Below are 20,650 nucleotides of genomic sequence, written 5' to 3'. Positions count from 1 at the left end.
GCTCCTCTTCAGAGCCACTTCCCTGTGATCGAAATCAGTTTGTATTTGGCTTACTTTGGTTATACCTACACCATGCCCATGTCTACAATGGCACACACATCTGGAAGCAGAAAAAAATAATTCCTGGCTGGGAGAATACAGTTCCTAAAGACAATGAAAAAGAAAAAGAAAAGGCTGACCAGCTGCGATAGGTTTTGCAAGCGCTCTTTCCTGCTGTTTGTTTCAGGGAATCCTACCAAATGAAATGTCACGAGAAGAAATCTTACAGGGAATCAGAGCTCATGGTGGGCAGAGTTCTCATCCCCCAAAAACTCTAATCTGCATTCTTTTTTGTTTTTTGGCCTGTGATCTCAGTGAATATCACAGCCAGGCAGGGCTCACGGCGACTCTGGGAGGTCGGCTCCTAGAAAGGGCATACAAGGTGACGGTGAATTCCACCTTGAAGCATCAATGCGCAAAAGTCTGCCAGGCACAGAGGCTTTCGGAACTGGGCGTCCCTCCTCCGTCTGCCTCCCCGAAGTGTCCCTTTTACCCTGGGGGCTTCCTTCCTGACTTCTAAGCCTCTGAGCTATGTCTTCAACACCAGATGGGCTACAGAGCAAAGAAAGCAACAGTCCCAGAGTTGGAGTAAGATTCAGGTGCACATTAAATTTTAATCCAGTTTCAGTTTACATGTTACACGTAATTGGACATGAGGTTATGAATTTTCTTTTCGAAACGTCCCACGTTTGCTGCTCTGGGTAAGAACCAGGCAAAGTGTTATCTCAGGAAGTTTAAGAGCTTAGAGGATCCAAGAGCGAGAGTTTATCTGGAAAATTTGCTTTGTCCATGATCAAGAATGTCCTGTTAAAGGCCAAATATCACAATTCAGCGTTGGAAGTGACAAGAAGAAAATTTCCAGAAAGTTCCATTTGTTAGCTGACACGTAGAGAAGAGTTTCAGAGGTAATTGGGGCCCACTTTCTACCATGTGTTTATGAATGATTAGAGGTTGTGGCAGGATACAGTGAATGGTTTAACGTCATGCTGTTAATCAGGGATGCTGCTGCTGCAGGACAAATTGACCAAAGCCTTGAAAATATACACAAAGAATATTAAAAAGGACTCATGCATGAATTATTCTAAAGAAAGTTGTTGCAAGTCATGAGGGGCTCAGTCCATGTTCCCGGGCTTGAGAATCCCACCCAACAGATCTTGCTGACCCAGATCCAACAGGTAACAGATAAAGGGTGTCACCAATTACAAGGTTAAAGAAAAGAAATTATAACCTATGGTTATACCATCAAGTAAAATTTGGTCATTGAAACATTAGTGTTTTTACAGAAGATGCTTGACTGAAATTCTTAGTTTTGAAGATCCATTCATAGAAAAGGACCATTTAAGAAAATCAGTCAAGTTCAGATTTCCCAGAGAGGCTCTATCAGAATAGGATTTACTTTTTGCAAAGATAAGTTTAGACACGAGTGTGGCTTTCTGAGCAACCACAATTAGGAAAAGGCCATCCACCTCCTGGAAGATACAGTCTCCCCTCCAAGACAAGGCAGGAAGGAGGGGCTGCCCATGCCCACCCTGCCCTGGAAGGCACGAAGAGCTAACCGGCTCCCTCGGAAAATGCTAAAGGTGGGGACCATCACACCGTCTTGCAAGATGAAGTAAGAGAAGAAGAAAGTGCTGATGCTGGAGAAACAGCAAGCTGGCCGGAATTTCAAACCAGCATAAGCCGCCAAGCCCAACGTGAAGGGATGCAAGCCAAAGAGAACGAATCCCTGCAGTGTCTGACCAGTCAGAGGCAACACTAGAAGCAACTTCTACAGCGGTTGTTTTCCTGTCTACAGCTGGCCTGTTGGAACTGGAGATGTGCCAATCTTTTGCAAAGTGTCCCTCATCAAGAAATTCAAAGGAATGTTGCCATGTTCTGATGTATTGGCCAAGTTCCCAGGGGAGTTAGTCATGTTTTGACCATGAGGGAAATGTGGTTTCCAGCCATACAAAAGATGCCTGAACAAAGCGGGTTGAATTGCTCTTGCTAATGCTGTCGTTTTGAGATCCTAAAGCTACTTTGTCCATGAGGAACTGTTTTGGATGAGGCTACAGACTTTACAGCCGTTAGGTAAGAGGAAGCCCTCCAGGCGTTTACATTCCATGAAGAAAGTTCCAAGGGTCTTGTGGCGAAAGAGCTAGTTCAGGAAGTCACTGAACATAAGCAGGTGATCTATGGCCCTAGGGCCTTGGACAGGGATCCTGTAAAAGATGACATGGGTGTGAAACAGAAGCCTACACTTTGCAGTAGTCCTGGTCTATCGTCAGGGGTCTGGGATGCCAGTCCTGGTCTATCGTCAGGGGTCTGGGAGGTGGGGAGGGATGATTGGGAAAGAGATCAAATGTGGGTTGAAAAGCAGCATTCTCTTTGCGTGGATAACAATGCTTTTTCCAAACAAAAGGAAAACCAAGCAATTTGACATAATGATATGGCATGTCCAATAATTTAAAGGGATTATCTGGGGACTCTTGGCTCTTATCGCACTGTGAGCATCTCCCAGGTCTCGCCCTCTTTCCCTGTGTGCACCTGCACCTATGCTCTCCCTGGAGTGCGGAGGCTTTGGGACTCCCTCCGTGACTTCTACCCGCTTCTTCCGAACCTGTCTGGCCCTGCATCTAGAGATGTCTAGGCGAAGGAGGGAAATCTCAGGGTGGCAGTATAAATGTAGGTGTTTCACCCTTTTGCCAGATTTATGCTTAAAAATGACAGGCATAGAGAAGAGGGAGGTAAAACTCTAGAATGAGGTGTGTCTGGTTGAATTCCACGACTCTCCGGATCCCTGAACCGCGAGCTGACACTGTCCTAAAGAGTATTCATGACTAAGACCATGGTGTATTTAAGAAAATAGCTATTATGATGGTAGATTTTGTCATGAGTGCTACTTAAGTATCCATATTGTAAATACTCCTATGAATTTATTTTAAAAATTAAATGTTGATTATTTAGTCATTTTCTAAAAATTTGAGTAACTGTAAAATTTCCCTTCCATATGCATGCACATCTGGAGAAAACACTCATGCTTTAGGAAATTCCAGATAGGAAGGATATGACATGAACAAGCTGGAGGTATGTCAGGGGAAAAGGCAGAATGGGTTGTGTGGAAAAGTGGCTGAAATTCCGAGGACTCAATCACGTTTCTATATCAAGGCACTGGGGTGCACAGGCCATGTTTTTTAACAGACATTTTTCTTTGCAAATGACACATCATTTTTTTTTGTGAACTACTGAGTGCATGGATTTTTAAAAGAGAATTATTGTCATTAAATCTTACTTGAGTTCTTGGGAGCTGGTGGCCAGCATACTTCGAATGCTTTTGTCCGCCAGGGGGCAGCCAGATAGACTGTAAGACAGGCCGGGACAGGCAGGTCAGTCAACCGCGAAGCGCATAACTCCCGAACAAACACAACATAAAAACCAAAATTAAAGAGTTTAATGCAGAAAAGCAATGGGCAAGTGCTGTATATTGAATTTTTTTTTGCATAATTAATTCTGAATTGGTTCGAATATAAATTTAAGAAAATGTTTCTGTTAATAAGAAATTGTTTAAAAAATAAGATAAAACATTTGTGCTCTTTGGCTTCAATGCTTAAGAAGAATTTTGCAAATTTAGGTTGTTTATTTGAAGATAAAAGACATTATACAACACATAAATTAGCATGCTTTTGAAGGTCAACATATAGCACTTAAAGGGTTGACACAGAATTCAACATTTTTACTTTGACAGCATTGTTGAGGTAAGCTGAAAACAATAAATTGAAAAGACAGAATCCACCATGAGAAAAATGAAGTCACACCTTCTGTGTGAGGCGTAATTACCAGTCACATGACCACTCCCATCACACCCTGGAGTTGGACATCTGCCACCAAACAAAAACAAAAACAGCCAAAATAGTAAGTATGTTTTAAAAAAAAACTTTTAAAAAAGTTTCATTGTTTCCAGTTTAGCTGCAATGTCTGCAAGGGGATTTAAGCACCCTGAAGAAAAGCGGCAAAATGCACGGGTTAAATGAAAATGACGCCCCCGTCCAACAGAGCGTCATTGGGAACAGGCAAGTGCACGGTGAGCTGCTCACTCTACTGACCCGGCAATCGGAAACATTTATATGCTGCGAATGTCGCATGCTCAAACGGCAAGGCATATACAGATCCGGTTTTTAAAAATCAGCCAAAGAATGGGAAGATTAAGAAGATTCATAATTTCACCTCACAGCATGCTTACGTTATTAAATCCTTTTTGCTCTCCTTGCACTGAGGGTACTTGGGTTTGGGACTTGGGATGGTCACCTCCCCGGGATACCGTCTTTCTTCTAGAGCCTCCTGGAATGGGTCCAAGTCTTCTGGCTGTGGGCAAAACACAGCTTCAGAGCCACACGGATGATCACACAGCGCACAGACTGAGGGAGGCGGTTCGTGGCTCTGGGGTGGCCTCTGATCTTACACCTCTTTCTGCTGTACCTTTAAGATCCTCTTTGTCCTGATAATGCCCCTTCTGAAAATGCATATTGAGCTTTTCTTCCACTGCTCTAAACTAAAATGATGGTCACCTGTCAGTGGTCAGGGCCCTTATTCAATATTCATCTGGCCGTGCTCACCACATGGACACACACACGGTCCGGCAGCCAGAGACTACGTTTAACTTGGTCTTCCTCATTCAGCATTCAGCACACACCTGCGGGTGGGCTGCTTTATCCAACACTTGCCTGCAAGATTCAACACTGGAACTACAGTGTGTTAGGGCTAAGCTTTCCCCCACCATTGGTCAGGATTTTGCAAGCACGTGCTTTAAGATTCGGGGTAAGGGAGACCAATTTAGAGGAAAGTAACTGAATTTCCTTTTTGGTTGTGTGTTCACCTGCAGTAACGTGGATGTTTCTACAGGTGGCGATGCTCAGCAGACACATTTCCTAAGTCTAGCTACATGGGAAGGTTTGTCTTCCATGACGATCCAGGATGAAAACACTTCTGTCATTTTGTGAGGGCTTTTACTTTCAACTAAAATAAATTTGGAGATTCAACCACCATGCCTTATTTGGTAGTAATGATTCAACACTGCAGGAGAAAAAAATACTTAGAAATTTAGCTTGCCACTCTGATTTGGTTCTTTTTCACAATGCCTGGATACTGAAATCAATTTGAAGAATGCAGATAACAGGCTTATAAGCAGGTGCCCTCTCTGCCAATTTCTACATGGGGCTAATGTTTCTTTCTTTTTTTTTTTTTCTATTTCCTTGCTTCTGTAAGACACTAGTGCTTTGATGGTGGTCTCTCCATTGTACTAAAAATAAATTTCATTTTTCAGTGAATAAAGAGGATGTCATAGTTCTCAGAATCAAAGACTTTTAAGTCAGTACATAAAGAAAACATTTTTCTTTATTTCTTTTCAAAGCCTAAAGGGCATTGTATCTATTTTAATAACCTGAATTTGAACACTGTAGCTATTTCAAAAATGTGTTCTTGACATAGATGTTTAAGTAATACAGTCATAAACAAAGATTTAGGTGATGGTACTAGAATAATTAATTCAAGGCTAGAGTAAACTCTTTTGAATACTTTAGGTTTCTTAGAGAAGGGACACTGTCCTTAGTTTTGAAGAGCTAGTTAATTAACAGCACACAGTTAACCATTTAAGTATCTAAGACTCCTATTAAAATTCTCTACCAGCAAGGAAAATCCAGTATTGTTCCAACAGGACACCCAGAAAAATGAAATCACATGCTATTTATATGTTTTCTTAAAGTAATCATTTGTAACAAAACATATTTGTTAGAAAATAAACTTTATCATTTACAAGAGTCAATAGTTTCACTCTAATCAGTGTTAGTCACAAATCTCTTCTGGGTCAACAAAAACTGTTTTCTAAGTCTCCTCAGTTAAAGGTCATATTTAAAGAGAAAATATATTTTCTCATAAGGTATGTGCAAATGGCACTTCTTTCAGCTGGGGCCCCATTTTAAAGTCTGGCAGTTAACACAGGCTCAATGAAAAGGACATACAGTAATGTCTTTGGACTCGTCCTCGTCTATCCTCCGGGGTTTCATTTTGGTGTAGTCTACGGGCAAGTCCCAGCAGTCGCCCTCGCCCAGCTGGAAACACCGGTTGTTCATCACTGCCTGCTGCTGGGGGGACATGGGCTCCAGGGGGGTCAGGATGGGGCAGCAGCTGTCCCGCGGCCTCTGCTTGTTCATGCTGAGGTCCAGGGTCCCGTTCTCATCCACCTCCATGTCAGGGTTCTGTTGGTAGAAAGACATGGTGACTGTGCTTGGCCTGGCACCTTGTAACACCACGGGTCCTTCCTCCCAGACTGCAGTCTTGCCATCAGCCAGGGGAGCGTTCAAACATGGAATTCCTCACTGCTGTTTCCTTGGCCTGAACTCCCAAGGTGAACAGTCCTGGTCTTTTGGTACATTCCTGCTATCCCATGCTTAGCTGCAAAATTGGTTGGAGAATCCAGGCATCGCTCCCACCCTCCCTCCCTCCCTCCATTTCCCTATTTATCTACTGTCTATCCTCTCTCTCTCCTTCCTTGTTGTCCTATTATATCTCTGATTTAGAGTTTGTTCAGAATAAAATTACAAAGTGTTTAGTTTTAATTTTATTACAGTTACAAATACCTAAGAGATAAAAATTTTGCGTGTATGCATGTGTGTATATACATGTATGTGCATGTATGTATGTATGTGTGTGTATAAACACATATATATATCAGCTTAAAAATTCTCTTTTAGTTTTATTGATGCTAATAGTTCAAGAATTAGGGAGTAGGATAACAAAAGAATTAGAAGGGTGAAGGAAAGAAAGAGAAGAAACTAAAATTTACCTTGTAATATAATTTTTTTTTTTGAGGGACAGAGTCTTGCTCTGTTACCCAGGCTGGAGTGCAGTGGCACGGCCTGGGCTCACTGCAACCTTCATCTCCCAGGTTCAAGCAATTCTCCTGTCTCAGTTTCCCAAGTAGCTGGGACTACAGGTTTGCGCCACCATGCCCAGTTAATTTTTGTATTTTTTAGTAGAGGTGGGGTTTCACTATATGTGGGCCAGGCTGGTCTCAAACTCCTGACCTCAAGTGATCCGGCCGCCTCAGCCTACCAAAGTGCTGGGATTACAGGTGTGAGCCACTGGGCCTGGCTGTAATAAGAACTTTTATGATGAAAATAATTTTTCATTTTAAGAAAGGACATCTGCAGTTGCAGCTAAAAATACCTTTACTACAGTGATTACCATCTGATCTCCTCTAAATTTCAGCAAACCTGCAATTTAGTCTACTGGCTTAAACAACAACAACAACAACAACAAGGTCCAGGGTAAGGCTTTTTGGATTTTTTAAAGGATGCTTTGAAATGCATCAAGGAGGCCGGGCGCGATGGCTCAAGCCTGTAATCCCAGCACTTTGGGAGGCCGAGACGGGCGGATCACTAGGTCAGGAGATCGAGACCATCCTGGCGAACACGGTGAAACCCCGTCTCTACTAAAAAATACAAAAAACTAGCCGGGCGAGGCGGCGGGCGCCTGTAGTCCTAGCTACTCGGGAGGCTGAGGCAGGAGAATGGCGTAAACCCGGGGGGCGGAGCTTGCAGTGAGCTGAGATCCGGCCACTGCACTCTAGCCCGGGCGACAGAGCCAGACTCCGTCTCAAAAAAAAAAAAAAAAAAAAAAAAAAGAAATGCATCAAGAATTCTGCAGCACTTGCCTCTCAGGGAGAAAGTGAGAAGAAGGGACATGTGGACAGAAAGTTAAAAAAAAAAAAATCAAAATACCCCTAACAATCCTGCATGTTTTGCCCCAAAGAGTAACACTCTTTTGAGCAAAATTTGATTTCAGAACTGGTCTGAAAGCTGCTGCCTCCTCAAAGGTCTAGCAGCTCTCTCCTCTCAACGCAACAGTAGAAGGAAGATGCTTGGAATGAGACCACCATCCCTGGAGCTGTTACCTTGATAAATTATACAGTATCATTCTGCCTGAACTCTCTTTGTCAAAGTGCACTCTGATTTGAAGTTCTGATATTAATTTAAGCTTCATAATGTTGGATTTATTCTCTCAGTCTTAGTTTAATTTTAAGAAAGTGCAACCAAATTTGGAAAGGGTCTCTGCTTTTTTTTTTTTTGTGGTTGCCACAGAATCTCTTCCATGCTAACCTTGCATTTTTGAAACCTTGGTCACCATGAAAACTGCAGGCCCCTGACGCTTCTCCAATATCTAGGACTAAATATACTGATAGAAGAAAAAACCTTTGCAGAACGTGACCTTTCTTCATTCATACCAACTACAAGTATTTACAAGAACCACTGTCAGTGCTGTGCACTCAGGTGCATGGTCAGGCAGCGGTAACAGTGGAGAGCCCTTTGTTTATCGGGAGAGGAGGTGAACGTGTCCGCTGCGCAGCGTCTCTGAGAACACAGACCGCTCCCTGCACCGCCCGGCCCGGTTCTCCCCGGCCGCCTAGTGGCCTCGGCGGGGCGGCTCTCCCAGGTCTGTGCTGCATCCTAAAGGCTCTCTCTCCCGCCCAGCAGAAGCATTGGTTCAATTGATAAGAAATTAAAATAGACACTCTTCCTATGCCTTTCATAGCACTACAGCACCCATGCAAATGTGGAACTAACGAGTGCTGGCTGTAAATACACGGCTGATCCCTTGGTGTGAAGCCTGATTTTTACTTCCTTTGTTTCCCTGCTACCCAGGAATCCACGGGCAGATGCCTGCATTTCACTTGGCAACGGTGCTAGCAGAGCTTCCTGTCAAAGTTCAAGGGAGGTCCACGCTGCGTTGTGCATCCTCTGTGTGGTCACTGGAGACCACAGGAGGACCACGTGGCTTTCTTTGTTTACAGAAATGCTTCTGGATCCTGGAGAGAAGGATCCATTGACGCACATTAATTTACAAGATCTGACCCTTGCCTCTGATGGAGAAAATGGATGCGCTTTGGACAATGGTGCTGTTCAGGCTGCTTTAAGGGAAGCTGCACTGATTGTTCACAGTGGCAGGAATGGTTTAGGAGATCAGGGCGTTCGCACCATAAAGTAAGTTGCCTGAAAGCGCCGCGTGTCTCGGCGGCTGGGCCCGCGGCCCGCCTCCCCCACCCGCCAGGGGCCCCACCTGCCCAGGCGCGTGTACCCGCGTGGCGCACAGGTCCTGCGGCTTGGTGCTCAGGTTCTGCGGCATCTCGCGGCAGCGCGTGGACAGGTTGAGGATGGCGGTGGCCGCCATGTGGGCCGCCTCCATGTCGTGCGTGTAGTCGAAGCTGCTCTTGCTGCAGGTGCTGCTGGCGCTGCTGCCCCCGCCGCAGCTCAGGTTGCTGCTGCTGCTGGGCGCGTAGCTGCTGGTGCTGCTGCTGCTGGGGCTGGGGTCCTTGCAGTACCGCTTCGCTGGGGAGACAGGGACAGGGATGACTCAGGCCCCGGCCGCAGGGCACACGGCAGACAGCACATGGCAGGGCCTGCCCGCCCCGGCCTTAGCCACACACAGCCGCGTGGGACGGCCCTCAGGGTGCCGGGGCTTCGGTGTAAAGAAAACAAACAACAGGCAAACGAAAACAAAACAAAACCCTCTGGCTCCTTTCCTTTTTTTCTACTTTTTCCCCTTTTTCTTATTTTTTTTGCCCTGGAGGAGCATTCATCACCTGTTGGAAAGGCTGCACCTCGCACCCAGCACAGACAGTTACCTGGTCCCTGGAAAGACAGACACAGGGCTGGCTAGCTTTCAGGAACCACAGGGTGTAGGCAAGTGACCAGGAATTCCAGCCCAGTCAAACCCCTGTGGAGGCCCTAAGAGTGGGTGGGGCTCCTCCCCCGCACATGAGGGCTCGCGAGCACTTTTGGTGACCCGACCTGGATCCAGTCTCTCATCTGTCAAGAAGTGGGCTGTTCCTTTGAGCCAGAGGGGCTGTGGCAGCCTCCTGGGGCCCGGGTCCTCTGTGCAGGTGACCAGGATTCAAGGGGACCTGGGGGCCACCTGCTGGGCCTGTGGGGACCACGTGCTTTGGGAAGTGGATTTCTGGCTGGGCCTGCAGACCAGACAGGGTGAGTCCAACATTCTTCTTTTCTAGAATGCTGATGCCGGCCATGGGAGTGAAAGGGGGAAATGCACGTAGAGAATACGCTCAGGATAAATGTCGGAACACCTGAGTGGCCACTCGGTGGCGGGCAGACATGTGGGGCACGTGTGCAGCTGCCCCTTTCATAGCCACGGCCTCTCTGTTCCCTGCACTGACCCTCACTGACACGATTCCCACTGCCCGGTAATCCTTTCTGAGCCACCACACTCACTAACGGCCAAACCGGCACTGAGGGGCAAGGGTTATTTGTTAGAGCTGTTAAAAATCTCCTTTAGTACATGAAAATGTTTCAGTCCAGGATTTATCTGATGGGTCCTTCTTTATTAATTGTTATCCCTGCCAGTTAATGTCACAGGACATCATTTGTGCATGGCCAGACATTTCACTTGGAATCCAGCAGAGTGAAGAGTTACTCAGGGGTGGACCTGGTCTCTCTCATGTCCTAAATCCCTCTGTCAGTGAGTCCCTCCCTTTAGGAGGCAACTTCTTCCCCAAGACATTCCTGCCTGCTTCCCTGGGAGCAGCGTGAGTGCAGCTGGGAGGACTTGGTGATAGGCTAGAGACATTCCAGCCCGGGTTCTCCTGGTGCTTAGGGCTGCCCTACTCCTAATCAGCAAAGCTCCAGGCTGCCTAATTCCAACGGAAACTGTGGTTTTATCTGCTGCTACAAGGAAAGGGAGACCTCGCAGGCAGTCATGGCTCCCGCGGTGTCTTCCGTGCCATCAGCAGCAGCTCTGAACCTGGAACCAGGCTTCCCCAGGGACTCCTCCCCACAGAGGAAGAAGAGAACAAAGCTAAGTGAAGCAAAAAGCTTTCTCACATTGCTGATACGGTCATTATGAACTAATGCTAAGAAATTGCCCTGGATTTGGATACAAAGGAAAAAAAGAAGCGGTCATCATTGATAAGGTTTGGTTTGGGACTGAAAGCTCTCAGGACATGGGGAAGAGGTGTGTTATTGGTGATTCTGTAACGCACAGGCCCCTGCAGAGGAAGCACTGAGGACAGTACCCAGGGCGGGAGTTGGCCACACTGTCTTCGTCTCAGCCTCTGCCAAAAGCTACAGAGAATTCCCCAAGCAGGTGACCGCTTTACACCCAGATTCCCGTACATGAACCAGAGGCTCAAATCCACACCCACAAAACCCATGAAATACAACAGTCATCTGTTGATATTATGACTGTGTTTTGCTAATCTGAATGAGCAAAGCCACCCAGAGTGGTCCCACGGCTGGTGGGGCACAGCTGCCCCTGAGAAGCACGTCTGAGTGTCCATCAGTGTGCCCCTCCCTTCTCTCTCCTTTGGGAACGCCCCTCCTCTAAGGAGCCCAGCAGCACAGGGCGGGGTGGGTAGTGGCTGCTGGTCTGAGCAAGGCCCACGCCAGGGCTTTTGAGAGAGACCACCATGGGGCTGCAAGGGAGTCAACCAGAGGCAGACAGCAGAGGTTGTGAGGACACCCCCACTGGCCCTGTGCAGTGAGCACCCTGAGCCACCCTGAGCAACCATCAGTTTGCAGTTTGTGATACTCTGGATATGAACTAAAGGTTGTGATTTTACATCATTTACAATTTTGTTAAGAAATAGTAGAACAATTGTAGGAGAAATGAAATAATAATATGGGGTTTCGTTTTTACTGGTGAGGGCTAGCCACTGGTTTAGGGAAAAAAAATCATTGCCCACATAAATTAAAAAAATAATAATAATACTTTTGTTTTGAAATGAGGGAATTTCAATTCCTAAAAAAAATTAAAGGAATAACACAAGTCAATGCAACAAACAACTGCAGCTGGCCTAGGCTGGCTGGCAACCTTGCCCTCAGCTTTGGTGAGGGCGATGCTCAGGAGTGTGGGCGCAGAGGTGACTTCACGCCCAGAGACTTCTCGTCACAAGCTCCTCTCACCATGACTCTCGCTACACTGTGTTCACAGCAACCTCCAACAGAATTGCATCTAGACTTCCGCCACCCTGTAAGATGCTACCACATACCCACCTCACAGATGTGGAGACTGAGGCTGCCCAATGTCCACAAAGAGCCTCGACTGCCATCAACGATGTGTTTGTCTGGGAGAGCTCAGCATCTTATCAATTAGAAAATGCTACCCCAGCATCTCTATATACCACTAACATCCAGGCTGATCGTCAATCAAGCAGATAATCCCATTCACAGGAGCCACAAACAAAAGGAAATACCTAGGAACACAGCTCACCAAGGAGATGAACGATCTCCACAAGGAGAACGATAAAACACTACTGAAAGGAATCAGAGATGACACAAATAAACGGAGAAATGTCCCATGTTCATGGATTGGAAGAATCAATATTGTTAAAATGGCCATACTGCCCAAAGCAATCTACAGATTCAATTCTATTCCTATCAAACTACCAATGTAATTCTTTACAGAGTTAGAAAAAAAATGACTCTAAAATTTCTATGGAATCAAAAAGGAGTCCAAATAGCCAAAGCAATCCTAAGCAAAATGAACAAAGCCAGAGGTTACACTCTACCTGACTTCAAAGTACACTATAAGGCTACAGTAACCAAAATAGCTTGGTACTGGTGTAAAAACAGACACACAGACCAGTGGAACACAATAGAAAACTCAGAAATACAGCCACACACCTACAACCATCTAATCTTTGACAAGGCCAATGCGAGCAAGCAATGGGGAAATGGTACTGGGATAACGGCTGAGCTATTCACAGAAGAATGAAACTAGACCCATACCTTTTGCCATATACAAAAATTAATGTAAGATGGATTAAAGATGTAAATGTAAGATGGCAAACTATAAAAATTTAAGAAGAAAACCTAGGAAATACCCTTTTCAACACTGACCTTGGCAAATATTTTTTTGGCTAGGTCTCCAAAAGCAATTGCAACAAAAACAAAAATAGACAAGCGGGACCTAATTAAAGTAAAGAGCTTCTGCACAGCAAAAGAAACCATCAATGGAGCAGACAGACAACCTACAGAATAGGAGAAGATATTCACAAACTATGTCAGATGACAAAGGCCTAATATCTGACATCTGTAAGGAACAACTACATCCACAAGCACACCATAAAAACCCCATTAAAAATGGGTAAAGAACATGAACAGACACTTCTCAAAAGAAGACATACAAGTGGCCAACAATCATGTGACAAAATGCTCAACGTCACTAATCACCAGAGAACTGCAAATCAAAACCACAGTGAGACAGTTTCTCACACCCGTCTGAATGGCTACTATTAAAAAGCCAAAAACAGCAGATGCTGGAGAGGCTGTGGAGAAAAGGGAACACTTATATATTCTTGGTGGAAACGCAAATTAGTTCAGCCACTGGATAGTAGCTTGAAAGTTTCTCAAGGCACATTAAATAGAGCTACCATTAGACCCAACAGTCCCGTTACTGAGTATTTACCCAAATGAAAATAGATCGTTGTACCAGAAAGACACATGCACTCGTATGCTCATCACCATGCTCTTCACAGTAGCAGAGACATAGAATCAACTAGGCGCCCATCAGTGGTGGATTAGATAAAGAAAATGTGGTACACAGACACTGTGTAATACTATGCAGCCATAAAAAGAATAAAATCATGTCATTTGCAGTAACATGGATGGTGCTGGAGGCCACAAACCTGAATGAATTAATGCAGGGACAGAAAACTTTGTACCACATGTTCTCACTTGTGAGTGGGAGCTAAACATTGAGCACACAGGGACATAAACATGGGAACAATTGACACTGTGGACACTAGAGAGGGACGTGGGTTGGAGAACTACCTCTTGGGTACTGTGTTCACCACCTGGGTGCAGTATGCCGTGTAACAAACATGCACAGGTACCCGCTGTGTCTAAAATAAAAGTTGAAACAAGAAAGAAAGATGCTACCTCTATGTGACAACATTTTACTTCAAAGAATTTTTAACTAAAACGACTCTCTGCATTTCTTCCTCTCATCTTACTTGAGTCACCTTAAATTATCCTGAAGTTATAAAATGTAGATGTGACGATGCGTTGACTTTTCCAGATATTTATTTCATAAGATGCTACAGCTAGATGATGCCAAGTGGACAGTACCAAATTTTAGTCGGTGACTGATTTATTCTTTTGATGCGCCTGTCGACTCACTACACTCAAATGGGCAGCGAAGACAGCATCTACTTTCACATGCATCCTTTATTGAATATTAAAAAATCATTTGAAAGTTTTAATTGAAACAAAAATAAAAATGAGTGCCTACAGTTGAAATTGCTCAGGAAAGGAAGGTCTTTGGTCCTAATAATTATCCCTATTTGTAAAATGTCAGCATAGCCCTTCATGCCAGTATCTTTTGGACCACAATCAGCATTGCTCTGCTCAGTGCCCTGACAGCAGGGGGCGCTGCAGAGCAGGGGCTTCAGATTGGGGGTGCTCTGTTCCCCCTCTTCCAGCACGGAGGATGCTTGGTCTGATGAGAGCAGTTTCACAACGACAGAATACACTTTCTTTCAGCAAACAAAGCTTTTTTTTTTTTTTTTTTGAGACAGAGTCTCACTCTGTCACCTAGGCTGGAGTGCAGTGGCGTGATCTCGACTCATTGCAATCTCCGCCACTTGGGCTCAAGTGATTCTCTTGCCTCAGCCTCCCAAGTAGCTGGGATTGCAGGTGCCCACCACCACGCCTGGCTAATTTTTGTATTTTTAGTAGAGACAGGGTTTCACAATGTTAGCTAGGCTGATCTTGAACTCCGGACCTTGTGATCCACCCGCCTTAGACTCCCAAAGTGCTGGGATTACAGGCATGAGCCACCACGCCTGGCCCAAGGCTATTTTTGATCAAATTGCTTTTCAATTCATCAGCAGACAAGAATGTGTTAATGTTCTTCCAGGCGCCAAGAACATCACTGTATGTTACGAGCAATGCAGTAGCTTTAACTCTAGATGCCAGAGCTGCCTTGAAACAGGAGCAGCCGCTGGATCTTAAACCATCCTAAAAACACCTCTTCAATATTCCATCTCCTCTACTGCAGGAAAAAAGGTAAAGCACACAGGATTTGTGTGATTAAATACAGCTGTTGACATAATAATAATAATAAACCAAAACAACAAAATATAAAACCTTCCAGGTAGGACCTTTTCATTTGCCTACTCTGCTCATGAAATTCTTACTAAATGTACATGCCTCATTCTCCTAGGAATTTCTATTGCCTTATGGATTCACCTTTTCTTGCAGAGAACAGATAAACATGTATCCACAGTATGAATTTCCATGAAAACCTAGACAAATGCAATCACAAGATGTCCATCATGAAGATGTCTCCACTAGCTGGGACCCAGTAATCTTTAGACCTAACTTGATTCAGGCCCTCGTCTGTGGCACTGAGTCTCATGGTCTTTACACACTTCCACCTAGAGTTTCAAGTAAGTTGAAATACAGACATCTAATCTTACATGGGAAAGAACAGAGCTTTCCAGCCTGTGGGATGACATCTCAAAGGCACACGATCTACTTGCTGGAGTTGAGCTGATGTCCAAGGGGCGTCGGGGTCTCGGTGTCAGGCTTTCTTTTCCTCAGTGTCCTTGGCACAGCTACTGCCTGCCTGGCCTGCCCAGGCCCTAGAGGGTGGAGCGAATCTGCAGACCCAGCTGTGGCCCAGCAGGAGCTTGGGGCCCATGGGAAGACAGGCCGTCCCGGCAGGCAGTGCCCGAGAGGTGAGACGCAGCCATGCGGGGCAGAGTGTGGCATCGAGCTCCATGGACGCAGGCAGACGGAGAGTGGTAGGAAGGGCCTCGCACTGCCCACAGGAGGAGAGAACTTCACCAGGGAGTGGCCTCTGCTCAGGTCGAGAGGCCGTGGGGAAGTCAGCCAGGTGGAGGGAAGAAGGGAGCCCTGCAGGTGGGCGTGCTGGGACTGGAGACCGAGGGCCAGGGAGGTGCACTCCAGAGGGGTCGTGCAGGAGAGACGAGAGGAGCCTACAGGTGCCCAGGTAGTCAGGAGAGTCGTCCGTGCAGCCAGGAGGGCAGGGGGCAAACAAGAGGAAGTGCCAAGATGATGGGAAGGTCTGAGTGCTGGCGAATTTGGAAGCTGGGAATAATCAAAAGGAGAACACGGGCAGAGCCCACTCGGGGGCTGGGAGCCTGACAGGACTAGGCCCCCAAGGGTGGGGTGTGTTGCCTGGAGACAGAGCAAAGTGGAGACATATGAGGCCAGGGGGTGGCAACTTATCCTCTGGAGAGGATTTCGTAGCAAATGTTTAGGCTTTGGGAACTCTGCGATCGTTTTTGTGGCCACTTGGCTCTGCCCTGTACTATAGGAGCAACCGCAGCCTGCCCACCAAGCCCTGAGGGCAGCCAGGTGCCAATGACACTCTATCCATGGCATGGCAACGGAATTTCACATAGCTTTTATATATCAGAAAATATTATTTGTCATTTGTGTTTTTCTCCAATTCTTTAAAAATGTCAAAGCCATTCTTAGCTCACCATACAAAACAGGGGGGGTGGGGCTGTGGCTTGGAGCTCCTGGGAGAGGGCAGGGCCCAGATGCCCCAGTGGATGCTCCGTCCTCCTCCCCGCAGCCCCTCCGTCACCCTGCATGGATTTCTATTTCCTACAGACAACGTGAAGCCCCTTCCTCAGAAGCCCCCGCGGCTTTCCCTGTTCTTCCTTCTCATGGGTCTCCGTCCTGGCCTCCAGACCACTGGCTGTGCTCACCATCCTGTGTGTTTCTCTACCTTTGTATGATTTCTGCTCAAACTCTATGATCTCATCTAAAGTTTGCCACTTTGGTAAAGCACATGCTAATCCTGCAGGCAGAGGGACTCCTCACTTCACTGGGCACCAGTGTGTGTTTCACTGTCTTGTGTATCCTGAGGGAAGGAATGATGGACTGACAGATGGGTAGGCAGACACACGGACACACAGACAGACACATAAACACAGATGGTCAGGTGGACAGCAAGCACTGGTGTGCTATGTCTGGAAGGATGCAGCTGGTGAAGTGAAGATTTTGTGAGTGGTCTGATCACAGCTGGTATGATTTAAGGGATGATTCTCCAAGGCTGCAGAGAAGGTCCTATGCTCTATTTCATTCTGTATCTGCATGGCCTTGACCTTTGGTTGCTAAGAGCTGTACTTTTCTCCCTTACAACAGAACCATTTCTTTGTCTCTTTTTAGAAGCAACAAGTCAATTCTTTGTGCACCTGAAGCAAGTATTGGCCAAGATTCACTGGAGGGCACCTGCAGGCAGCAGTCACTCTGCGGTCAGAATCTGCCACCCGGTGCCCAGGAGTGGGGCTGGACCCCCTCGGATCACACCCCAACAACAACCCTACCAGCCAGTCTTGTCCTAGTGGGCACTTTCCAGGATGCTTTTAAAATCTGTCAGATGAGTCTAGTGAAATGGAAACAGAGTGTCACTAAAAGCCCAGACTTCACATCCACACGATACATCTGCGTAACACTTGTGCCTCTAAAATCTATACAAATAAGCGGAGGGTCGGCTCATTTTCTCACTACATTGTGGTAAGAGGCTGCATTTCCTCTGCTCTGTTTTCCCGAAGCCCTAACACTGAGCTTTCAGCCTGTCTGCTCAATAGACAGCTTGTTTCCAGGGGGTCGGCTGCAAAGCATGGCTCAGCCTTAGTGTCCACAGCAGGGCCTCTGCCGGGCATGTGATGGTCAATGCCAGTAACTAACATGTGACGGTGCCACCGAGCGCATCCTCGCACCCGTCCCGTCTCGGCTGATCTTCACTGCAGCCTGGCGAGGTCAGCAGAGGACACTCCTGCTTCCTCTCTGCTCCCGAGGAAACCCATGCCGTGCTGGGCTAATTTGTCCAGTAGCATCCGGCTCCCAAGAACAGCACCGAGAATATGCTCAGTGGATTTGACTTCGGGTCCCCTCAAGGCACCGTGACCCTGAGACTGCTCTGCTGCTCACAGCTTCACCCAGAAGCCCCCTTTCCTTCTCAGGCTGGAGTCTAACCTTAACAATGAAGCTCAAGAAAGAAATCAGCCCACACGGAACAAGAACAGCAAAAAACAGGTGCGTAAAAATGAACCTCTAATGAAAGAATGGATCAAATCCCGGCAAAATGTCAATGAATTGGAAATCATATAAACAGCCTTCAATTATGAGAACTTAATTTCTTTTGATTCTTCACTTGTAGATGAACAAATGAGATGATAAGAAACCTGAAATTATCACAAACCCAACAACAAACCAACAGAACTATTTCTGTTATACCCTACAGTCACTCCTTCTATCCATTTATGTCCGTGTTTCTGACCAATATATGATAGCTCCAAGAAATACTACATTTCATTCATTATACAAATAAATTGTTATTAAGGCAAGAAATACCATAGCTTAGAAAGATGTGCGGTCATTCCTGTAGAATGATAAAAATGGTTTCTGAACTCCCCAAGCATTCAGTTTAAATACTGTGTGTGCGTACTGTGATTTTAACTAAGTATCTTTTTCTTTGTTTTTGATCCAGTGTCTTGCTCTGTCCCCCAGGCTGGAGAGCAGCAGCACACTAGCTCAGCTCACTTCAACCTCTGCTTCCCAGGTTGAAGCGATTCTTGTGCCTCAACCTACTGAGCAGCTGGGGTTACAGGCATGAGCCACCATGCCCGGCTAATTTTTGTATTTTTAGTAGAAACGAGGTTTTGCCATGTTGGCCAGGCTGGTCTTGAACTCTTGACACCAAGTGATCCACCTGGCTCAGCCTCCCAAAGTGCTGGGATTACAGGCGTGAAACACTGCACCCTGCCCTAAATATCTTTTTCAAAGAAAAGCTTGATGACCTTTTTAAAAAAACTATTTCCTTCCCCTGTGCTAGAGAATATCATGACAAGATTTCTAAATCATCAGAACATTTACACCCCAAGTCCCAATTGGTAAAACTTGGCAATTACGTCTATACAGCCTAGAATTTAAAGCAGACACACAGTTAGATAAATAAAAAAAATTAAATAAATACAGTCTTCCCCTCTAATGAAAAACTACTTACCAACTAGCTTTGTAGTGAAATGGTAACTAGTTCACACTCTTGGTAGTGGTTCAAATAAGCATTAGTCAAAATAAACCACCCTTTTCCCGTGAAGCCCGTGGCCCTGCGTTTGCTGCATGAGCTCTATTTTGTTGGTGCCACGGCAGCCACAAGCCAGCAAGGAACAAAGCTCTGGCTCCGCCGGCAGCACCCCAGGCTGGGCCTTGTTTTGCTCCATCGTCCCCAGTTACAGGGGGACCCAGGTCCTGGTCTTGCTGCGAAGAGGCTGGGTGACAAGGAGGCCACTAGCTCTGGCTGCACGGGAATCACTGGTGAGCTTCTCAAAAATGTCATCGTGTCGTGCAGGGAGCCCTCCAGAGATTCTGATTTCACTGGTCATGAGGGCAGGTTGGGCATAAGAATTAAAAAAAAAAAATCTCCCCGGATGGTTCTCATGTGCATGCGAGGCTGAGAACACCAAGGAGATGGGTGCAGAGCTCCTCAAAGCTCCCGGGAGCCGAGGGCTGCCTGCTGGCTCCCCCTGCACTGTCTGCCTCAGGCATTTATTTAAAGGAAGCGTATTAAGATAAGGGTACTGTCTTCCCAGTACCACAAAAGACAACGAGCCAGTCCATCGCTTCTCCCTCTCCACATTCCACAAGCAGCCGAGTGCGCTGCCTCAGAATGACTGCGGGGAAACCATCACCTTCCTTCCCCTGAAGGTTTGCTCTCCTACAGCTGTGTGGACCTGGGGGGCTTTCAGCTCCTGGGCTGTGCTACGAACATCCTGTTCTTTTGGTACCCATCGAGTGACCACCACCGCTCAACTAACTTGTAGGACATTGATATACACAACAACATCATCATCAATGGCAACGTGTCTCTCATGTAGAAGAGTGTGCACCTCCTACCATCATCATATCCTTTGGGGGATATATCCCTGGTTTGCACCTTGGGAGCTATGGCTCGCTTGCCATAAGTATGGCTGTCGTAACTGTTGTATTCAAACGAGGTCTTGGAATATTTCTCGAGCTCCTTGGCCAGGTTGGAACGCGGCGTTGTTGTGGGGACATTGTTTCTGTAGCCATACTGAGGAATCTCCAGCTGCTTCACAAAGCACATTGGCCTGGAAGTGAACAAGACAACAAACAACAGCTTGCTTTCCTGTGGCTTTGCACACGACAAGCTTCACAGTAAAACTAGAATATCCTACTTTTTAAGATGGATTACCTTTCACTAAAACTACAACTTTTTTATTTTCTGAAGAAAAGACAAAGTGTGTTTTAATTACATAGCACCAGATAAAGTGCCTAAAAGTCAACTTTGGCAATAAAAAAGGACAAGAAATAAAATCTTTAAATATGTTCCCTTTTCCTTCTTTCCTGTAAGAGCTCTGGTGGCATGGTGATGACATGAAATATGAGGATGGGGACAATCTCAGTCCTGAATTTTCTTTGCAGTGGTTACAAAGAGTTGCTGAATTATACACAAAGACGTTGCGTCAATAGGAAATTCCGCTTAAAAAGTAAGAGGAAGTAAAGAAATACTCTTAGGGACAGACTGAGACAGAATCAGATCAAAGTGTACCTAACTGGACAAT

The 20,650-nt window shown here is 46.0% G+C and overlaps 1 protein-coding gene across 50 annotated transcripts in view; it reads right to left on the bottom strand.

Moving 5' to 3' along the window:
* The window catches only part of MYT1L (myelin transcription factor 1 like), a 532,999-nt gene that overhangs the window by 94,113 nt on the left and 418,236 nt on the right, over positions 1 to 20,650 (bottom strand). For 19 of the 50 annotated variants that reach the window (XM_065527489.1, XM_065527488.1, XM_074012466.1 and 16 more), the window contains 5 exons: positions 19,962 to 20,176; positions 9,148 to 9,398; positions 6,033 to 6,269; positions 4,259 to 4,380; positions 3,311 to 3,379 (listed from right to left, as the gene is read on the bottom strand). In XM_065527489.1, coding sequence (XP_065383561.1) covers positions 3,311 to 3,379; positions 4,259 to 4,380; positions 6,033 to 6,269; positions 9,148 to 9,398; positions 19,962 to 20,176 — 894 coding nt within the window. Of the gene's footprint in view, positions 1 to 3,310; positions 3,380 to 3,833; positions 3,897 to 4,258; positions 4,381 to 6,032; positions 6,270 to 9,129; positions 9,399 to 19,961; positions 20,177 to 20,650 lie in introns of all 50 variants that reach the window. The other 31 variants (XM_045369879.2, XM_045369877.2, XM_074012448.1 and 28 more) reach the window with 3 other exon arrangements.

The sequence above is a fragment of the Macaca fascicularis genome, chromosome 13 (assembly GCF_037993035.2).
Source record: "Macaca fascicularis isolate 582-1 chromosome 13, T2T-MFA8v1.1".
Lineage (NCBI taxonomy): Eukaryota > Metazoa > Chordata > Mammalia > Primates > Cercopithecidae > Macaca > Macaca fascicularis.
Note: the sequence above shows the minus strand (reverse complement) of the source record. Positions and strands in the feature narration are given on the sequence as shown.